The 23,189-nt window shown below is 40.2% G+C and overlaps 1 protein-coding gene across 3 annotated transcripts; it reads right to left on the reverse strand.

The window, feature by feature from the left end:
* Positions 1-1,025: 1,025 nt before the first annotated feature.
* On the reverse strand, positions 1,026-22,581 carry zfhx2 (zinc finger homeobox 2). 3 transcript variants are annotated; one of them, XM_061714025.1, is made up of 5 exons: positions 22,491-22,581; positions 18,510-18,668; positions 10,770-10,824; positions 6,076-10,229; positions 1,026-4,010 (listed from the first exon to the last, which is right to left on the reverse strand). In XM_061714025.1, the coding sequence occupies exons 1-5, from the start codon at positions 22,494-22,496 to the stop codon at positions 3,573-3,575; spliced, it is 4,812 nt and encodes a 1,603-aa protein (XP_061570009.1). In that variant the 5' UTR covers positions 22,497-22,581; the 3' UTR covers positions 1,026-3,572. The 3 variants fall into 3 exon arrangements, with proteins under 3 accessions (XP_061570009.1, XP_061570008.1, XP_061570010.1); XM_061714024.1 differs by having other exon boundaries at positions 18,501-18,668; XM_061714026.1 differs by lacking the exon at positions 18,510-18,668 and having other exon boundaries at positions 22,491-22,545.
* Positions 22,582-23,189: the final 608 nt, after the last annotated feature.

Genomic DNA, 23,189 nt, shown 5'->3' on the forward strand with positions numbered 1-23,189 from the left:
CTATTGGTCGAGCCAACAGGACATTCCGGTTCGCGCATTACATCCTGTTAATTTAATTGGATTTCGTTTCTGTCAGACAAAAGCTTTAGCGATCTCAAGCAAACTGGTGAATGCAAAACGTTCAACAAATTGTAATCACAGTTGAGTGTGTCACGTCGACCCTCTCCTTCAGTATGACCTTAAAGGCCTTTAATCACTATGATGTAATTTAAATACAACTATTGAAAATGCCAGGGCCTTACAGGAACCCCCCATTTTAGTTTAGTAAAGAAGAAAATAAAATTACCCCCAAAATCCACATTATTTGACTTGGTGTATACTTCATTTTTTTTAAAATATGAAAACAGTGAGTACTATTTCCATCAAGCCAGAAATCACATTGTATTCACAACATTTCCATGTTCTGAAATGTTTCAGAAAGTATTTCAGCAAATAAACTACCGTATTTTCTGGACTATAAGCCGCTACTTTTTTCATAGGTTTTGAACCATGCGTCTTATACAAAGGTCTTATACATACTATTCTGTGGAGTTTTCATCCACCGCCCTAACCGGAATTACAATCAAAACTAAGACAAAATAAATGCAAAGAAGAATACACTACTTCTTTAGCAGATAGAAGTAGGTAGAAGCAGATTTCAAACAGATAAATAGATAAATAAATACCGGTTATTTTATCTTGGTTCTGTCCCGTTTTAATCAGCAAAGTTGCTGCCGTGTTAAAAGACACTGTTAGGAAAGGAAAGGATCTATTTAGGTACAAACATGTACATCATTTACAGTTCAAAGTCATTCTGTACATGTAGTAAATATCTAATTAACATAAATATCTGCGGCTTGCATATCTTTTTTTTTTTAAATAGAGCGGATGTGGCTTGTATATCTTTTTTTTATTATTTTTTTAAAAATAGAGCGGATGCAGCTTATATGCAGGTGCGGCTTATAGTCCAGAAAATACGGTAACTAAAACTCCCCTCTGCAGAGACCGATTAAGCGCATTCAAAATGATAAGACTCACTTTATTGTTCAATGGGTTTTATTTCTTTTTCTGTATATCAAAGAAAGCATAATGGAGACCAAACACAAAAAGGCAGGTACAAGTGAGGAGGAAAAACAAGCTTAATCAAAAATCTAACAATTCATAACACCACTGCCACTATTCTTGTTCAATATTCATGGGAATATCACTTTTTGAGCAGAGGTGGCATTTAAAACCATTATGGATCAATAATCAAAAACAGTGATGAGCAGTAATAATAAATTGTATAAGTAGTAGTACAGTTATAACAATAGTGATAAAGTGACAATGAAAGAGAATAAAAAGCAGATCTCCATAAAAACATACCTAGTTTGGACAGTGCAACACCATGTGTGTGCATGTGTGTGTGTGTAATCCCAGTCTTGAGATTCAAGCACTCCAGTCCTTGATTTACACACAAGATACAGTTTCCAACAGGAGTACAACTTATTACTTGTGAAAAGACATTATTACCCACTTTGTTTCAAAACTGCCTCATGTGACTCAATGTTGTGGCAACATCTGTAACTTGTGCAAAAATTGTGGACTAGTGCAAGTGTCAAGTCTTGGGATGTCCTTTACAGTTTGCATTAACGCCTCTCCTGCTCTCTGTCGACCTAAAGATTGCTTTTTGGTTTTTGAATGACAGAAAGCAAAGGGAGGATTACTTTGGAATATCAGTCATTTTAATATATTTCTTTACAAAAGTTCATGTTTTAGTTTTTCATTTTGTTAAAACTATCAATAGTAACATTAATATACAACTTAAATTGAAGGAAAACCTCTTTAATTTGTGTCCTTCAACACAGCACCATCTTGTTAGCTCTCAGTCAACACGTTTCCTAATTTGCTTCCTAGATTGAAGTATCCATTAGTCCCTTGAGGATACAGGTAGTAGCCGACTTTCTCCCTTGACATGGTTTCCAGATATTCCTCATTTCACAGCACAAACATGGACCATAATCACCTACTGCTTTATAACTGAATAAAAAGAGGGGAAACAAATACAGGAAACGGGTCATTTTCAAGCCCTGCTTTTTCAATCCTTTAGGATTGGCTTTTGACCTAAATAAAAATCTTTTTATGCCATTTGTAATTGCTTGTATTGTCATTTGTAAAAACACTCAAGTAAATAAAACAAGTAATACATTTACATGTGTTATGAATAGTATTCAAAGAAAATAAAGAATTTAGGAAATAAGTCTGTCTCTTAGTGCCAGATGCGGGTGCATTTCACAAACATAATTCGAGTATTACATGGGCTTGATACCCGGTGGCCGTTTCCGCTTAAGGCTGTCATATTTCTAACCCACCCACCGGAGGTCCAAGACATTTATATTCTCAAACAGGTTTGAAGAGCCACATTCCAAAATGAAATTTACAGAATTGTAAAACTTCAATGCAAAATTGAGATAAATGTAATAATATTCCTTGGCTGAGAGAATGTTGACAACTTTACAGGCAGAATTTGCAAACCTCTAGATATAGATATTAAAAGATAATCCATTTGAAATGAGTGTAAAAGCATTTTGGAACAAAGCTCTTTTTCTTTATATACCGAGATCTAACTTTTGCACAATATTATGCTGACATCTAAAGCATGTTACACTTGATTAGCAGAAAAAAAAAAAAAAAAAGAAAAACCAAAATCAATTTATTTCAGGTGATTTACATTAAGGCATCCAACATGCATTAACGCATCTTTCCATAGAAAGACACTTGCATTAGAATGCTTAAAAATATTTCAGACAATGTAAAATACGTCAAAGTGCGGTATGCCAAAATTTTCTACTTCCTAAACCTCTTTTAGCGCAGTCCATTTGGATTGTCATGAAACTATGAACATGTAAATGGAAACAATTTCATAGCCCTATTCTCTAAAGTACCTCTTTTATATCCCAAATAAGCAGACACCTCTTCAGATCACACTCCCGTAGCAAATGAAAATGTGACAACTTTCAACTCCCAAAGGTTCAGTCCATCCATATTACCTGCAAGCATTATCATTGCCTTTGAAGTGACAGTAGGCATGGATTTAAAAAAAACAACAACAAAAAAACAACCACACAATCCACAGGAGCAAAAAGGGGGTTATTTGAATATTCATGTTATCCCAAAAAGCATCTCAGGGCCCACTATGGCCACTGCCAAAAAGAAAACACTTGCATCAGTCTTTAGGGTAGAACAGCTCAAGCATGGCAAGTTGAGTGTCTTTACAAATTAAAGGAATTAAGGTAATACATACCACACAGTCAGGGCCAAAAGTGTTGGAATAAAGTGTGTGAGGGTTTGGGGAAATCCAGGGGTTTTCAGTCACTAATCAGACAGCAACTGATTGACAAGCAGCATGGAAAGTTTGCTCATGTATTTGATTCCAGGTGAAGTGTCTAGATTAACGGATACGAAGTCGAGTGAAGGTTGAGCCAAGGACAGCGGGCAAACATATCGAAAGAATATTAGCTTTAGAGGATTAGTGCTCAAATTTGTTTATTAAAATCTGAGGAGCCCAAACGGGTCCAACAATTGTCAGTTTACAGACCATTCCTGATCTGGGTCTAACTGTTGCTGGTGGCTGTCGATGGAGGCAGCTCGACGACTATTTCTCCTTCAGCACCAACTCCAGAGCTCGTGACAGTAGTGGAAAGAGAGACCTGTGATCCTGGCACCACGCTCCCAGATCCGCTGTTCCCACTTCCGTTCTTGTTGATGAGCGCTGCCGGCTGGCCAAAGTTAGTGGTTCTCAAGGTAGCCAGGTGACGAGGGGAGAAGACATGAGCCCTTGCCGCAGCCCGGGATTCAAAGGAGACCTTGCATGCATCACAGTGGCCTGTCAGATTCTCCTTTGGCATGGGCTGGCCTGCTACTGGGGAGCCTGGAGGTTCGGTAACCGTTAACTGAACGGGCTTGGGCAGGATGGGCCGGTTAGCTTTGAGAGCGCTGTACTGCAGGTAGCTGCCCGAGCTCATGTCCACCTTCCCACCCGGCAGAGGAGACTGAGGTTCAGAGATGGAATCAGAGAAGAGGAGAAAGGACACAATTATTTTCATATTTAAATTTAAAAAAAAAAAAAAAAAAAAAAAAAAAATCTACTTTTATCACCATCTTTCTGGGTCAGTGTAAAGTCAAGGTTTCAGCCATTTGTACTAGTGGTGCAACGGTTCATGTAGCCCACGGTCCGGTTTCATTTCGGTTTTTGGGCCACGGTTTCGGTTCGGTTTGAGTTAAATCTGAATTATGGTTCTGCGTTAAATCGACGCAGAGCCTAATCATCAGCCTTTATGTGCATGAAGAGAGCTTTTTTTTCCAAAATTATCTGTTTATTTCACTTGTCAATTTTTTTAAATGTAAATTACTATAATTCTTTATAGTCAACAGCCTCTTAATCTTGACAACTCGGTACAATAACTTAAGTATACACTACTAAATACGTATGGGATAATGCCCGACGAGGTGGACATTATCAGAAATATATGGACGACGCAGGGGCGTGAACCGTCCGACGGGAAGCGGAGGATGGTTTCCCTCCGCGAAAATATTTTAAATTATAATTATAACAATATTAAATAATCTCTCTGATATGGGAGAGTTATGAAGTTGGGGAGATCAGGCTGTATTCTCTCGTCTCTCTGCCTGTCACAGGAATGCACGTGATGTCATGAAGGAGCCGGTGGTGGCGGAGGGAGGGGGGGCTGAACCCCGGGTTTTCTTCAGGTGTTCTAGTTTAAGTTGTTGGGGGAGTTTGCCCGAGACGTTAGAGTTGGAATCTGCCTTTGTTTATGACTATAAAGCTGTTTGTTTCCTTCCTGTAAAAAACCCGCCCGGTCAGTGTAATGTTTCACTGACCAGGCGGAGACGGGCTTTGATCTTCCACTAGCCGGTCTCAAGCAATGATTACAGACAGTAAAAGCTCTGCAACTATTTTCACACCACCGTCGTTGTAATCAACAGCGAAACCGAAATTATGCCACCGGAGATTTGAATGAAGCCAGCGCTTTTTCAAACTTTTTTTTCTTAACTGTCCCGATCGCGCTCAAGTCGAGCACGAGCTCTGCTCTGTGTGTGGGCGGAGCTACGAGGGGGAGTGCGGATTGTAAAGCATTAATGGAAAATTAATGGTAAAACCGAAAATCCGCGACACACAAGGGCGTATTAAACCGTGAAGGGCGAACTGAACGGTTCGGTTTTATACCGAGAACCATTGCATCCCTAATTTGTACTATTGTTATGACGTAACAATTAAGTAACAATAATAGTAACGCAAGTCATGCACACTTTCTTCTCAGACGTCAAACATAACTATGACTGCGTTTACATGCATCAATAACCCTTTTAAAACCCGAATACTAGCAATAACCCGGTTTTGCACGGCCATGTAAACACCAATAACCCCTTTGAATAACCCGAATTTGCTCATATTCGGGTTTTTAAAAACCCGAATATGACCCCAGGGTTACTCCTTTTAAAACCCGAATATTGGGTCATGTAAACGCCTAACGGGATATCCCCATCAAACGGAACATTAATTTGTTTTCTGCGCATGCTCTGTTCACAAGGAATCCTGGTCTTTTGAGTCCAGGAAGTTCTTATAAACACGGAGAAACACAAGACACTTTGAGTGAGGAGGAGACTAATCATTTTATAAATGTAATGAAGGAAATGAACATTTTGGCATTTGTAGACAGTAGAAATTAACGGGATAGCGAGATTTACAAGAAGGTGAGCGAAAAGTTGCGCGAAGCAGCATTTGTTTTGAATTTGGATACAGGAAGAAGAAGCGGAAATGAGGGTAATTGCGTCATGATGTTCTCCGTGCCTCTCTGGTTTGATCCAGATATCCCAAATGATTAATTACCATGTAAACAGGGATAACCCTGTTTGCTCACGCATGGAAACGGAATATTCTGAATGTTTCAGTAACTGGAATATTAGCAATAACCCGAATTTTGACTGCATGTAAACGTAGTCTATTTTTACACATACTACAGTTATTGTACTAAAGTAGTACCACTATGAAGTAACTTTGACTAGCCAGACTCATTAACTTTTCTTTAATCTTACCATCTTCTCCTGCTGCAGCCTCCAGCGCTTCTCCTTAGCTCTCGTGTTCTGGAACCAGATCTGGACCACTTTGAGTGGCAGGTTGAGCTCGGTACCAATTGCTTCACACTCCATGGCGTTAGGATGGGCGCAGGTCTCGTAACACGACTGAAGAATGGACAGCTGCAGGCAGGACAAGTGAGTGCGTGGCCTGCGGCTCGATGAGTGGGACAGAAAGCCACTTTCTGCTGGGCTTGATTTAGCTACGGCCGGAGTGGACGGGCTGGCCACTTTGGCAGAGCTGGGGGTATTTGGGCTGACTGGTGCAATGCTGGGGGTGGGAGGCGGGGCGATGGTACGAGGGGGTGTGTGTGTGGGAAGTGCCAGTTGTTCTCTTGATAGAGTGTTGATCTTGATGGGGACTTTGGGTGTCCAGTAGTTCAGCCCATTCTGCTTTTGTGGTACTGCTGCTGTGGCTGAAGGCCTATTGTCAATGGGAGTCGTGGGCAGCTTTGGCACCATGCGGTTAATTGTCCCTGGTCCAGATGCCATCTCAATTTCATTGTCTCTCTCCTCGTCAGTCTTCTCTTCCTCACTCTCCTCTTCCAGCTTTCGTTTCTGGACTGGCCGAGGGGCAATTGGGACCAGTTCCCTCGGTGGTGCCAAGAGAGCGGGGGAATTGACTTTGGGTGCGACTTTAACCATAGTGACATTGCTGGTGGTTTCAAGCTTGGTCTTTGGCACTGCAGTGGCGCTGCTGCTGCTCACAGGACATACTGTGGTAGAGGAAACCATCTCCTTGGGCTTGATAGGAACAGGGGTTATTTTTTTAACCATGAGACCCGACTTTTCCAACTCTTTGACTGGCTCTCTATCCATCTTCATGAGGGTGCGCACAATTGGGGTATTTGTAATGCACCCTGTATTGTTTGAAGTAGGCTTGTTGGAAAATATGGGTTTGGAAAGAGGCCAAGTAAATTTGATGAGCGGCTTTCCAACTGCCGCCAAAGTCCCGTCGCTGATAAATCGGACCTCCCCTTTCCTCTCCCTTGCCCTCATGTTCTGAAACCAAATCTGAACAACCTTCTTTGGAAGGTGGACCCACTCTGAAATTTGTTCAAATTCATGCTTCCCAGGATTTGGGTCCTTGAAATAGCAGCCATACAGAATGTCTAGTTGTTCAGCTTGAATGATAGTTCTCGAGCGCCTCATGTCCCGATACCGTTTTCCTTTGGACTTCCTCTGCTGCTGCTCTCTTTCCTTTTCCCTCTCCTTTTCTCGCTCTTTTTCCAATAACGTGGCACTCATCTTCTCCGCTGCTCTCATATAAATATTAGAAGCCGTCATGTTACTACAGTTCACCAGACTCATGGGGCTGCTGGAAGGGGGAACACCGGTAATGGATTCTGGCTTAACCTGCACGACTACCAAGCCCTTGGATGTGGGCCGCAGGCCAAGGCCGTCCAGCAATTGTCCCTTCTGTGCTGCAATGCTGTCAGCAAGAGATGAGGAAGGGGAAGCAGATTTAGAGTTGTTTTTCCCCATACTGAGGTCCAACGCAGACTCACAGTCATCGCCATTGGACAGGTAGTGAGTAGTTTGGTTATTAGAGAGGGACTGGGAGAGAAGAGAGCTGGAGATCCGTGTGATAGTTGGGGGGTTGGGAAAGATGGGTAATTTGCTGCCATCTCTAATCATTGAAGGAGTGAGAGAGAGAACGTAGGGACTAAGAAACTGTGTTGTAAAGGGTGTGAGGGACAAAGGAAGAGAGTGTAAAGCACCAGCTGGAAAATCAGAGTGGTCCATCACCAAGGACTGAGGATTTGGAGGATCGCCCTGGGCCTCCAACTCAAGATCTAGATCTGGGTCAGGTCTCTCCTTCTTCACCTCTATGTCGTCACGGTCAAACTCCCCTTTTCGTTTTTTCCTTCTTGCTCTCTGGTCCCCTCCACCCTCCTCATCTTCATACTCGTCCTCTGCATCAGACAGAAACACCGTTGTGGACCGCAACACCTTTCCTCCAGCTGACCCTTTATCACTGTAGACTTCCCGCTGCGTTTCATCTTTAGCAGGACTCTCGTGACCCTCCCTGAAAGATTCATTCTGACTTTCTTCATCAGAAACAATAACAGAGGTGTACACATCATTTTCTGAGTCAGATGTGAGACAGGGGTCACCTTGACCCCTTATTCCCTCATTTCTTTGTTTGCGTTTGCCTCTTGTACTGGACAAATCTATAGCCTGACTACTTAAAGCTTCAGCATCATTCTCTCCCTCACCCTCTGCTATGACCAGTGAACTCTCCTCATCATCATAGTCATTATCAGACCCTTGGTTATGCATTGAAATGTGTTCCAACTCGATTGCTCTCAGTCTCTGCTTTGCATGACAGGCTCGAGTCAGCCACCTACGTACCTCTTCTTCTGAGAGCCCTACCTCTCTACCAAGGGCCTCGCAGTCCTCGTGGGGAGGACTCGCAGCATCAGCTTCACTACGCGACTCCAAGAACGCCCAGAGAACCTCGGACTGGAACTCTGACAGCACTGGAAGGTCTGAATAACTCAATCCCTCTGAATTACGACTGGGATAAGTCTGGTTAACAGTTAAGGCATTCGTACTGGGGCTGGACTTTGGGCTGCCACAAGGGCTTGTGCCTGATAGCGACTTTTGAGGGGTAGAATCGGGGCTAAGAGTAAGGTTTAAATTCAAAGGACTGAGGCTTGAGTTGCTTGGCACAGATCCAGAAGGCGACAGGTTGTTATTGCGGAGGCTCTTCTCTGTGCTTGGTGGGGAGATATTCATGCTAGCCACTTTATCCTCTTCCTGGTCCAACTGATCTGTAGCGTTATCTCCATCTGTTGTGCTTTCTTTAGATTCTCTGCCATCATCCTCATTACCTTCCACCTTTACTTTGTCATCCAAATGTGCACATTGTGCAGATTCCTCACTGCTCTCTCCCTTAGGTTTCCCTCCTTTTATTTGATCTGGGTCCTTCCCGGTTGTGTCATTACTGCCCCCCTTCTCTTGTTCTCCTTCGTGGGGTTCAGTTTGTTTTTGCTCTTCCTGGGAAGGCTGCATGCTTGTTGTAACATCTGCCGAGGGCCACTGGCTCTGTAAGCTGCTAAGTCTTTGGGTTAGGAGGGCTTGCTGGGCTGGGCTGAGGCCTACGAATGGCACACACTGGGTAAGAAGGTGGCTTTGCTGGTTCTCTTGATGCTGCTGAGTTTGGGCTTGAAGCCCGTTCAAGATCAAGGGCATAACCATCTGGGGCTGAGGCACAAGCTGAGGTGCAGTGGCACCGGGTACAGCACCAGCTGCAAACAGGGAAGGGAGGAGGGAGTGCGAGAGCGTACTGGGACTTGACGTTAAAAGAGTGAGAAAGGCTGAGACTGCCTGGGCTGAGGCCACAGGGGAGGTGAGGAGGGAGGGAGCCACTTGTGAAGTTGGAACCTGTTCCTCATTTGCAGCACTCACCATTAGTGTCCCAGGAGCAGCACAGTTGCTAGAGGTAACTAACTGACCGGTTCCACTCCCAGACGTGGTCACGACAGCGTTTGGATCACTGGTGGTGCTAACTCTTAAACTAGCAGCAGCCACTGCACTGTTTGCAGCATGTGCAGCCAGCCCAGCATTTCTACTGCGCGTCTGGTGCAAAACCGATTTCATATGGCTCTCAAGGGTAATGGCGTGATTGTAAGAGACTCGACAAACAGCACACTGGTAGGGTTTGTTGGAGATATACGGTCGAGAGAGGACTGGAACTGAGGGGGACTGTGGATTACTTTCTGCACCTTGCTTTGCAGGGTCTGTGGTCATTCTCTGAATGTGGGATGCAGAGTTGTAATGAACACTCAAGGCAGTTCTGCTGGAAAAGCTTTCCATGCAGGCATTGCATTTGAATGACCGTGTATTATTTTCAGCTGGTACACCACTTTTGCCAACTGACTTTTCACTTGTGTCTGGGATTTCTGTGTTTTCAGTTGCACTTTGCCGTGTGGCTCCTGTGATTGGACTTCCCTCTTCTTCTGGCTCAGCGTCGCCTCCCTCCAGTTTCATTATTTGATCCTCCTCCATCTCTTTGTCTCCAAGCGTCTGGGTAGCGTCTGAACTTTCACCACACTGGCAGGGGTCTGAACTGGTGACTTCAGCGTGCTTCAGTTGTGAGGATTCAGCATCTGAGATCATGGACACACATTAACTTTCAGTATCTATACAACAGATTTAGTAATCAGAGTACTGAATAAAACAAAAGAACAAGAGTAAATCTTCATTTTTCACTGCAAATATATTTCTGATACCATTGCAAACCTTACTCATCAAGTTTTTTTGTTTTTTTGTTAAGATTTTGTTGCTTAAAATTGTCTTTTTTAACAGTAGTCAGACCAGAAATTGAGTACGACACACAGTAAAGCATCATAGGCCGGGATCTGAACCTGGACCACCTGCACGAGGACTAGGTCCCATGTACACTGGGTGTCTCACGCTGAGCTAAACAGCCCTCCAAGATCATTTTTGTCTGGTTTTAAGAATTGTGCAATACCATTTAGAGCCACAAAATAGGCACATTGTAAGATTGCATTCATAGAACAAAAGTTCAGATACTCAAAAAGTATGCAATTAAATATTTAAACGATGCAACAAGGAGAAAACATGCATGTGTATCAGAATGTTCATGTATTATGATTAAACACATTTTAGATATCTAGTAGGCTTACCTGTAGACTGTTGAGCAATCTTTTCTTCTTCGCTTGCAGCTTGTTTCAGAACAGCCTGTAAAAAGAAAATGATTTAGTCAGCTAAATACCAAATGCAAACTTGAATCAGCAACTGCTCCTTCCAGATGAGCCGAGTGTCATTATGTAGCATATTTGGGCGTGACTCAATGATGTGTGGTTATATTACACATAGCAAGCCTGGGTAGTCTTTAATTTGCAAGTTACCCTGAAGGCATGAATTAAGCTGTCTTTGATTCACAAATAAAAATTCCTTCCATCTCTTGAAGAAGACATGTTATTTTGTGGGCTAGAGGGAACACAAATGCTTTTTCTGTGCTCAAATATGATAATGCAAGGATGTCAATGAGATGTCTTTTATAATTATAAACAGTTACTAATTAAAATCTATTTTGTTCTTTATCATTATTAAATCAATTCAATTTGGGGGATTAATAAAGTAGTATTGAATTCTTTGTCATCTCACTAGCTCAGTGCTCTATACACGCACACCGATTTATCCAGGATTGGATAACTGAATCAAGATATTGTTTCTCCATTTTTATGGCAATAAAACACACAAGAGGATCCAATAAATAGCAAAGCATCATCAACTTAACCAAATAATGAAAAACGGCTAAGCTCAATTGTAATCCCAACAATGTCCCTTAAAGGGAAAGTTTGTTTTTTTACAACCTGGACCTTATTTCTGGCATTTTTTATGGTTGTATACGCACCCAGAGGTTTTTGGTGTCATTTGGAGTCCTTCAGAAGATATTAGGAGTTTTTTGCGAGCCGCTTCTCCATATGACGGTAGCGCATGAGGGCACCCGCGGGACACAGACGATGCAGCGTCTAAATAACACATGATTGCCGCGAAACTCTTCATTTCTTTTATGAATCACTAGATCTGCTTCCAGGACCTGTTGTAACATTGTGGCGCTGTCTGTGTATTAAACAAATCCGTTTGTAAACAAGACCTCTGAACTCATGACGTCATCTCTGTGCGCGCACTCTGTCCTCCGTTCAGTGAGCTCTTCAGCCGTATACACTGGCTCAAAACGGTAAGGACGTCCATCATATTCAAAGTCGTCGTCCACAACCTCAGAATTTGACAAATATTCAGACATGTTTCAAATAACTAACAGTAAACTAACAGTAGTGAACTCCAGCTGTACACGGAGCTGTGTCTGGGACGCGCGCACAGAGATGACGTCATGAGTTCAGAGGTCTTGTTTACAAACTGATTTATTTATTTTATTTATTACACAGACAGCGCCACAATGTTACAACAGGTCCTGGAAGCAGATCTAGTGATTCATAAAAGAAATGAAGAGTTTCGCGGCAATCATGTGTTATTTAGACGCTGCATCGTCTGTGTCCGGCGGTGCCCTATGCGCTACCGTTATATGGAGAAGCTAATATCTTCTGAAGGACTCCAAATGACACCAAACACCTCTGGGTGAGTATACAACCATAAAGAAATGCCAGAAATAAGGTCCAGGTTGTAAAAAACCGAACATTCCCTTCAACACATCTTAAATGTTATGAACCAGTGCTGAAGCCAAATATTGTTTTTGATACTTAAAAAGTATCAAAACTATTTTCAGGGTTATGTTGAGCAACCGAAGTGTTGTCCGACATATTACACCATGCCATGATTCATTTAATAAAATTTGTCAAATGTAGAAGCAGCATGTAAAAAAAACAAAGTGCACACTAATAGCACTCACAATAATTAAGAGATAAAGTAGTGGCCAAGTGCTGCTATTGATTAATCCTCGACAAATGTGACGATCAGTCAAATCAGACGTTTGGGAGCTTGCAGGTTGAAAGCAGGGGTCTCACTGTCCCGCATGTTTTTGATGCTTCCAACGCATCTGATTCAAATGAATGGGGCCATGACCACACTGATGCAGCTCTAGAGCATTTATGTGTAAACATGATGCCAAGAAGAAAGGACGTCAGCAATGATCTTAGAGAAGATTATTTTTACTGCTCAATCTGGAAATGATTACAAAACCACCTTCAAACCTGCATTATATCATTTTAATGTGCAACTACTTTTTCCCAGGTGGTGCACAGTCAAGACAAACCATGCTATTATAAACATAATGAGAGGGAAAAAAGAAAATCTCACTCTTAACTGTGAAATTTCATGACAGTACAATTAAAATGAGCAAGAATTATATTTTCTCTTGCCAATTCCAAGACCTGAACTTTGGGTATTGGCCAATATTAGGTACAGATTTTATACCAGTTGCTGACATCGTGCTAATTGGAGATGTACAATATCTATCAGACAGATAAATCACCAGTTGATGTGGTAGGAAAGATTACATAATTTTTACCTGCCTGATAAATTCATGAACGTTTATGAATTGCCTGCTGGCAGGTAGCACCTCCTGAAATAGGCTGTGTTGCGCTCATTCTGTCAACCATTATGTTTGCCTGACTGGAAATGTGAACTAAAATCACAACACCGGAGCCAACACTCAAGTCTGGTTATTTTTCTTTGTGACACGAAACAGATAATGACCAACATGGATCCAAACACAAGACAGAAGAGTTTTAACACAACCAGTCCTATAATCGCACCTGTACAGCCGCCGTCAAGGAAAAGCTGTCTCACAATAATATAAAGCAGCGGTGAGCAGTGCTATGGCTAAAAGACCAGTCTGTGGAGCAATGACGTTCCTCAGAAGACATTTGAAAAATTGTAAAGAGTTTTATGGAGACGGTAAAACCACTAAAGCCATTAATGACAAAATAAAAGGAATTCATTTGGCATTTTAGGGATAATTCTTCAAACAGTTTAAAAAAAATATTTATGCCTTTATTATACATTTTAAAAATATTTGACTCAAATTATACAAATACTTATGTCATGGTCACAATTAAAGTTGGATAAATTAATTTCTTTGTTAGTCATAGAATTCTTGAATATGATTATTTGGACAAAGACTAGACTTTTCTTGAAGAATGCCCTTTTTGGTAGTGTGATTTAACGTATTATTGCATTTTAATTAATTAAATTAATGTGTAAGACAAATCATTCATCAACAGCTATAAGCCTGTGTAAAACTTTCCTTTTCTTAGTACAAATCATAGAAAAAGCAATTTTCAACAACTGCAAAGCCATCTTACACTAAATTACTGTTTTCATGTCTTCCAAAACGACATCACTGTGACAGCTTTAAAAGGTCCTTAATGACATCTGCTGCAATACTGATATTGGCGACATTTCAGTCTTCATCTTACTGGGTCTGAGTGCCTACTGTACGTCGACACAGTCGACCGTAACATCTTGATCGAACTGGGTGGGACTTTGTGGCGCAGGATTTACCTGGTTTAACTCCTATCTAAAAGACACAGTATTTTGTGTCGTGAATTGGCTACGAATCTGAGCTAACAAAAACATGTGGAGTTCCCCAAAGTCCAATTCTGGGGCCTCTGTTTAACATCTATACGCTCCCACTTGCTCAAATTATGAAAAAAAAGAGAACAAAATGTGTTACCATAACTATGCAGATGACACAAATCTATACAACTGTCTCACCAGGAGACTATAGTCCAATTCAAACACTGATTAAATGAAGGAGTGGATGTGCTAGAATGTTCTCCAGTTAAATGAAGACAAAACAGAAATAATAGTGCCAAAGAAGAAAGATTAAAGTCAGCACTCAGCTTCAAGCAGTGAAGCTAAAGACCAAGAACCAAGCCAGAAATCTGGGAGTGGTTCTGGACTCAGACCTGAATTTCAAGAGCCATATTAAGACAGTAATGAAGTCTGCCTATTATCAGCTAATGAACATATCAAGGATTAAAATGACTGATGTCTCAGTAGGATGTGCAAAGACTTGCCCGTGGTTTTATCTTCATTAGACGGGACTACTGTTACACTGTTCTCATGGGTCTCCCTAAAAGAAATTTAAAAAAATCCATCAACCAGTTGCAGATAGTACAGAACGCTGCTGCCCAAGTCCTCGCTAAGAACAAGGGAGTAAACCATACAACTCAAATTCTTACGTCTTTATACAATCTTCCTGTCTTTCCCAGAATACATCTTAAAATTCTGCTATTTGTTTACAAATCTATGAATGGTTTCGAGCAAAATACATCTCTGATCTCCTGCTCCATTATGAACCAACAACAAACCTCAGATCGTCATGGTCACAACTACTTTCCTTTACCCAGTTAGAACCAAACACAGTGAGGTATCATTCAGCTTTTACACTCCTCCCCTGTGGAACAAACTCACAGAGCGCATCAAAGCTGGTGAAACTCAATTGCTTTAAGTCAAGGTTGAAAATCTTTTTATTTACCGCTTCATTTCAGTAATCTAACATAATGCAAAACTTTATTTCTTGCATCTCATTTGTTTTACTCTTTTTAAATGCATGTCTGTCTGTCTTTATAATGCATTTAATAAAAAAATGTATCTATGTAAAGCACTTTGAATTGTTTTGTACATGAAATGTGCTATATAAAGAAATTTGCCTCACCAAGTGTTTGGGTAACGACTGTACAGGACTGTCTCAGAAAATTAGACTATTGTGATTTTCTGTAATGCAATTACAAAAACGTCATACATTCTGGATTCATTACAAATCAACTGAAATATTGCAAGCCTTTTATTATTTTAATATTGCTGATCATGGCTTACAGCTTAAGAAAACTCAAAAATCCTATCTCAAAAAATTAAAATATTCTGGGAATCTTAATCTTAAGATTTTTTTTTTTTTTTTTTTTTTTATAAATTGCATTACAGAAAATAAAGAACTTTATCACAATATTCTAATTTTCTGAGACAGTCCTGTATACAGTAAGTGACCATGGGCCTCAAGTTTAAGTTTTGTAAAGTCTAACATTCTAGGTACAAACAAATTCAGTGTGCTACCACAGTAGATTTTTGTTTCAACAGGGTTTAATACGAGCCATCCCAACTTCACCCAAAATTTCTGTGCAACCTTTGCACTAATGGTACACAACTAGCTCAGTCCAACAACTCATGGGCATAGGATGTAAAAACAGCGGATGGTGCAATCAATGACGCGACCCAATGGTTTCTGAAGAGCGGTTTTGAAGCCTGCATTTCTTTGTACTGCGCACAACCATGTTGCCCAGGAAGCAGATGGGAACACGCATACTGTACGTCAATCAAAGTTAGTTGTGACTACCATCTTCTTCAGCCAATCCCCATCGAAATAGCTGCAGAGCTGCCAGGAGACGTTTACAGAATATCCCGTTTCACATGTTGATTTGATGGGATCAGAAATGACTGATGCGTTAAGTGCTGGCCTTTTACAAACTACTGATTGCTTCTGTAAGCTTGGTAGCATGATGATTATGGATGAGGAAATGATAGTGGCTAACCACTGCCTAGGCCGAATGTCAATCAAATCATATTAGACATACATTTGTTTTGTTTTTTTTAATTATCCTGATGTGAAGTTGTCATGGATGTGAACTCAAACAATTGAAACTAAACATTTTTTTTTCTTAAACCAAGCTATAAATATGTTTATTTCTGCTCTAAAGTTGGACATTTTAACTTGCGAGTAAATGTCAATTAACTGACTTTTGAAGCCCGCCTCCAGCGGCCACTCAAGGAATTGCAACAAATCTAACTTCCACATGGGATTCCACCCAGAAGTTAGATGGTTGGCGCTTGCTCATGAACCACCTTTTCTCCACTGACTCCCTCAAATCAGGAAGCTGCAAGGCAGCATTATATAACTTCCAGTTCTGGACTTTAGAATAACAAAAAAGAATTGGGACTTTGACTATTCTAGATTAAATTGCTAGACCATTTTTTTCACTGCCAACGTTTGGTTCAAATTGGGTCATTCAACAGGACAATTATGATCAACACACCAGCAAATGTACGATGGGATGGCTACAAAAATAACAAAATTGAATGTTGTAAAAGCCCAGAACAAGCTCAGATCTCAGTCATAAGGAACGTTTCCATTAACCCTAGATTTGCACCAAAACAAATATCAAAAAAGAAATCCTGCAATGGAAACGGCACTAATTAAAAAAAGAACTCCCAAATACCAAAAAAACTTTTTACATTTCCAGGTGGTGGCTTTTCAGCCAATTCAATAATCCACTTATTCACAAAACTGTAATGGAAACGCTTTTTGCTAATTTTCCCAGCTCTGGCAGCACAGCATGTGGCATAGCGAGTCAATCTAAAGTAATCAAATTCTATTTTCCAGGTGTTTTTGGTCTCAAAACAATGTAGTTGTCCTGCAAGACTAGCGGTAATTAATCATTATAAAGAAAGGGCTTTACCTGTGAATAATCATTTAAATGATCATCCCCTGCCTTGATCATCTGGCTAGTTTCTCAACAGCAGGAGCAGCAATTGCAATAATTAATCAAAGACTAAAGATGTTTCAGTCCATTTTCTTCAACGTTGAGATTTTCAATGTTTTGAAAAAGGAGTTTCGCAGGACAAGAGTTACACTTATTTGAGATTCGATTTTCTTTTGCACAAAATTGTAATGGAAACGCGGCTAAAGTTAAACTCTGTGTGGAGGGGAGTGGCCAACTCCAGCAGTTATGAACTGAGCTGTAAAGATAGACACAGCGGTACTCTGGCATTTGAGGGTTTTTTTTGTACCATTGCGGGTTACAAATGATATCCTCAATAATAAAGTTATTAATAATTTGTTGGAAATAAATGTATCACTTTTAAATTTATGCATCAACTTTTTTTATCCTTAAAGACATACTATTCACATTAGCAACGCATGTAGAATATTTTTCCTGTCAATTAAATTGTATGCCTTATCAAACAATTATCACTTTGTGATGTTGGCACGCAACAATTTAAACCAAGAGAATTTTAAGCAGTTGAATTTACACTGTTTTATGAGCACATAACTTAGTAATGACAAGAGTGTGAAGGATAGTCATGCAAGAGTAGCTGTATGCATGGTCTGTCTGCACAGTGGTATCTGGGTTAGCACCATCATTCACCACACAATGAGAAAGTACTTGATTTAAATCACAGCATCTACAGCTTTGTGTTACAAGTTTGCACACACTGGAGCTTTTCTCCAGGCCTCCCAGCTCCCCTCTAACAGTTCAAAGAATATATTAACCCTTTGATGCCTGATGTTACATATTTGACATATACATACCTTTCTGGGACCTCTGCACCATCCCCAGAATCAAAACAAAAGAAACAGGAAAAACAATTTTTAACATTCTTTAAAAAAAAAGAAACAGACACAATTACCTAATGTATTCATAGGAGGCACAAAAAGAAATTTAAAATTGAGAAGACTTTTAAAAACAAAACTTGGAGTACTTTTTATTTCCATGTATATATTAAATTAAAATTTTAAATAAAATAAATATATTTTATGTGTGTATTATTTTATACATCAGGCATCAATGGGTTAATACATTTCCAAATTTTCTTTAGGAATGCATATGCGCATTTGTCTGTTAGGCCCTAAGGACTGGTGATCTGGCATGTCAATGATTTCTGGAAGTTCTCTGGTTGCCTTTTCACTCAACTCTAAGAAGAGAGACTAAGAATTTCTACAGATATTGTATGTACTAATCAGTTTGGTCCGACCGTTCCTTCTTATCCTGCAACAAGTGGCCCAATTACACATCATGCACCATATCCAGGCTGTGTAACAAGGAATAAAATAGAATTTGTAATTCAGTAAATATCTGTGGGTGTCTAATGACCTGTGGCTTTGGTCATACCTCACTTACAATGTCCAGCAGTCTGTTTACACATGATGGAAGTACACTGTGTTGCCCAGTGAGATGTAGAGACAAGGATGATCTGTCTGATTGCCCCTTTTGGCACAGAGGGCACAGCCACTTTGCCACCCCATTCTTTTCACTGCACACCAGCTCTCCAGATTCCTCCTAACAAAAAAAATAAAAATAAAAATAAATGGAGATAAAAAATTAGAATATATATTTTCCACTGAACACCCCTCACCCCACCCCAATCAATTATTTATTAAAAAGATTTAATGTGATCCAAGATCAAAAAAGGAGGGTCACACAAAATAAAGTTATATTTGTACTTGTCAATTATGCAGAAGGCCTGCCTGAAAAAAAGAAAGGTATTACAATGATAATAAATATAAAACAATTATTCAACTTTGAAAGCAAACCTTTTACCCTCGTCTTTTCAATACTGTGTTTCACTGAACTTGAAATTCAGCTGAAAAATATACTATAATGAAACTGAACTAAACGTATCACAGCCTTGTGAGAAGTGATTATCAATAAAAGCAAATTGTGGTACCTGATGGGTTATACAAAACAAAAGAATGGCATCTATTCAAAAATGGAACCTGTACAACATAATTTTATCTAAAGAAATATTGTTTCCATCATTGTTGGAAGCTGAGTAAAAAATTAAATAGTAATAATAATAATTAAACAAAATTAAACTGGACCAGCACATTTAAGCACCTCAGCTCAGGGGCTTTAACCCAAAAGGTGGTTCATCCTACCTTTCAACTGTGTTAAACAATACAACTAGTCTTGCATTATCTGCAGTTATCTGCCATAGGCATAAATTGCACAATAATACAATTGACCAAACAACACATTTGTAATGTAAAAGAGGATATATGCAGTACTTGAGTTGAGGGGGGATGAGATGTCATTTCATCAATGAATGTGGTTTTACTGCTATTTCAACATTTTTAGTCATCACCAGAAAAATAACTTATTTAACCATTTTCACCTGTTTCAAGTCAATTTTCATTTGAAATAAGTAGGAAAATCTGCCAGTGGGATTTATCTTCTTATTACAAGCAAAACAATTCTACTTATTTCAAGTGAAAATCTACTTGAAACAGGTGAAAATTGTTGTTTTTTCCAGTGATGAGTCTTGTTTTAAGTGTAATGACATTTTTTTTTTACTAAAATGAGACATTTTAACTAGAAATAAGACAAATATTCTTGTTAAGATTTTGAGTTTTTGCAGTGATCCATTTTACTTATCCTGTGAAGGACAGAGTCATATTGATAAGTTCAGAAAACTGTTTTTTATTGTTGTGTTTTGATGTATTTGATGTAAGCCCAGTGGATATTTAAAGCTTACAGAAGGCTGCATTTAACTGCTGCTATGTCATTCCTGCAGTATTTCTGCAGGTGTTTTGGTCAGTGCTATTATTTGTAATATATTATATTATTTGTAATCAGCACAAATTATCTGTCCCCATATGATAAAATCCACCATCCCCCCTGATTTATTTTTTTTACACCTCGAGTACTGGATATATGTATCACTAGCAGCAGGTTTTACATGTTCCAAATGAAATACATGTTTATGCTTCTCTGAAATCAACCTAATATTCAAAGTGGCCTGATACATTCGCAATAAAATGCAGCAAGAGCAAAAAACACAGCGAGCAGCGATCCAAAACACGAGCAACCTTTCCAGTCAAAAACTAATTTACAAACACTTGACGGATGTGTTTCAAGTTGGGCTGCATCCACAAAATACTGTGTCATCCAGAATTATTATGATGATGATTTATTTGAGGGAAGTAGCGTGAATATGACCATAACACTGAGATATGTGCAGCGGCATGAGCAGAACAACAACATGAATACCAGCACAGCACCAGCACTTCCTCGTCATGCCAATTAGCAGCTAGCTGGTTTAGGCTGATTTATGGTTCCGCGTTAAAACGACGCACAAGTTACAGCGTAGGCTGTGCGTCGATTTAACGCGGAACCATAAATCAAGCTTCATATGACCACAGATCACCACACCGACCCCTCATCTGCTGGCTCCGGCACGTTTAAAAAAGCCCTGCGACACAACTAATCTAATTAAAACCCCCGCTAAAGCCGGACTCCGGTGTCCTCGCCTCCCTAATTAAGCAGCAGTCTAATTAGCTGTAGCGAGCGAGTCAATTAGCTGAGCAGCTAGGTCGCAGCTCCGCAGAAACACCGCTGTTTACCGGACTCCGTCCGCGGCGATCTGCGTCTCTGTGGCCGCGGGGAGGCGTCGGGCTGACCCGGCCCGGGTCGGCGTTAAGTTAATAAACACAAAGCTCCGGAGCCATTACCAGTGTCGCCGCTAGCTCGTCCGTTAGCGGGGATAATTAACCGTCTGCTCCGCTCCCCGCTTAACCCCGCCCGCCCGCCCGCCCAGGGGCGCCGCCGCAGCCCCCCGCGGGGCTCCACGGGCTTCACCCCCCACCGGGGAGGTGGAAAACACTCGCCCAGCTCTCGGATCGCGATCCCCGGCCTCGAGTTGTTCGCTCACCCCGTTGATTGCGAGCTGCCAGCCGGGCATCTGCTGCTGCACCGCCCGCCGCCTGCTCGCAGCGGCGCAGAATGAGGCCTACCCCGAGCAGACCATAGACATGTATCCGTATCCTTCCATGGAGCTGCTGCGATACGTCAACGTCGCCGCCATATTGGAGAAGGCAAGACTGCGCTGTAAACTAATACAAGTAAATTGACTTATTTTCATAACAAGCCTTTCTACAAAGAAATCTACGTTTTGCGTCTCATTTATTCATTCACGCACGCACTAATATACTTGGGAAACAGTTAGGCACCAAATATAATATTTAATTTTCTCAGATGGCAAAAATAAGAACTTTATTGATCCCACATAGGAGTAATTCATGTTATATCAGCTATAGAGAACAAGGTAGTGCCGAAAAACAATATATATCCCCCTCACAAAAATAATAAAAATAGAGAAACATATTTTCTCAACAAAACAAATTTAAAATTTTTCAAATAACAAAATAACATTTGAACCATTTTTCTGACAATAAAATAACTGAAAAAAAAAATCTGAAAAATGGTTCAAATATGTTATTTTGTTACTTGGAAATTTTTTAATATGTTTATGTAAAATATGCTTTGTTGATGAGAAAATATGTTTCTCTATTTTTCTTATTTTTGTGAGGGGGGATATATATTGTTTTTCAGCACTACCTTGTTCTCTATAGCTGATATAACATGAATTACTCCTATGTGGGATCAATAAAGTTCTTAATATTGCCATCTGAGAAAATTAAATATATTATATTTGGTGCCTAACTGTTTCCCAAGTATATTAGTGCGTGTGTGAATGAATAAATGAGACGTAAAACGTAAATGTCTTTGTAGAAAGGCGCTTTATGAAAATAAGTCAATTTACTTGTATTAGTTTACAGCGCAGTCTTGCCACATCCAATATGGCGGCGACGTTGACGTATCGCAGAAGCGTGAAAGAACACTCGATGCGGCGTCTACTACCCCGAGCAGACGAGCAGAGTCGTTTAATTAACGAGCAGGGGGGGGTGCGTTGGAAACACTCACCGCCTCCTCCCGCCGCCGCCCCGCAGACCCCCTCTTGACGTGTCCTAGCGCTCGCAAATCACACCTGGAACACTCGCGGTGCAACACATGGTCATCTAAAGTGTTATTCAACAGCTCCGATCCGTAATTGGCGACATATTCGCAGGCTTTGACGGGCTACTCGGAGCGGAGTGCGAGCCTCGACGGCGGGGGCGGTGCGGGGAGAGAGGGAGGCGAGAGGGAGGAAAAAGTTTGGGATTTAATGCTGGATTTGTGTCACGGATCGGAGCAGTGCGGGGCTCCGGCGGAGCCTCGACCCCCCCGGCCGCAGGACGGCTCTCCGAGCCCGAGTCCGAGCAATTAACCGATCGCGAACGGTGTTTAATTAAGTTCAAAAGCAATTAGCGAATGCGTTTTTACCTGCATGGTCGCCGCTCCAGCACGCACACACACACATACACGCGTCCTCTGTGGCTCCTCACTAGTGAAAAGTTTTCTTGCCCTCCCTCTCTCTCCCTCTCTCTCTCTCTCTCTCCGTCCCCCTCCCTCCACTCGTCCTCTCTCTTCCCCTCTTCCTCTAGTAAACACACCACAGCTCCCCCCAAGGCTGATTGCTGACACTCGGAGGGGACATGCATGGCTATCAAATCCCTTATGTAACCCGCACACATTACTGATTATTAATGTCGCCCAAACAGCAGCCGAGCTGGAGGATAATGTTAAGGGGGAAAAAACATGACTTCATAAAAAAAAAAAAAAAAAAAAAAAAAATATATATATATATATATATATATATATATATATATAAATATATATATATATATATATATATTTTTTTTTTAATATTTTTAATATTATATATATATATATATATATATATATATATATATATATATATTTATATATTAAAAAATATATATATATAAATATATATAAATATATATTTTTTATTTTATATATTATATATATATATATATATAAATATATATATATATATATATATATATATATATATATATTTATATATTAAAAAATATATATATATAAATATATATAAATATATATTTTTTATTTTATATATTATATATATATATATATATATAATATATAAAATATATA

This window comes from Cololabis saira, chromosome 22 (genome assembly GCF_033807715.1).
Source record: "Cololabis saira isolate AMF1-May2022 chromosome 22, fColSai1.1, whole genome shotgun sequence".
NCBI lineage: Eukaryota > Metazoa > Chordata > Actinopteri > Beloniformes > Belonidae > Cololabis > Cololabis saira.

What these genes read in the sequence shown, in the direction of transcription:
- zfhx2 (XM_061714024.1), bottom strand. An exon ending in TGCTGGACATTGTAAGTGAG is followed by an intron (nt 10,825 to 18,500) that starts GTATGACCAAAG and finishes TTCTTTTTACAG; the next exon opens with GCTGTTCTGAAACAAGCTGC. An exon ending in GATTGCTCAACAGTCTACAG is followed by an intron (nt 10,230 to 10,769) that starts GTAAGCCTACTA and finishes CCATGATCTCAG; the next exon opens with ATGCTGAATCCTCACAACTG.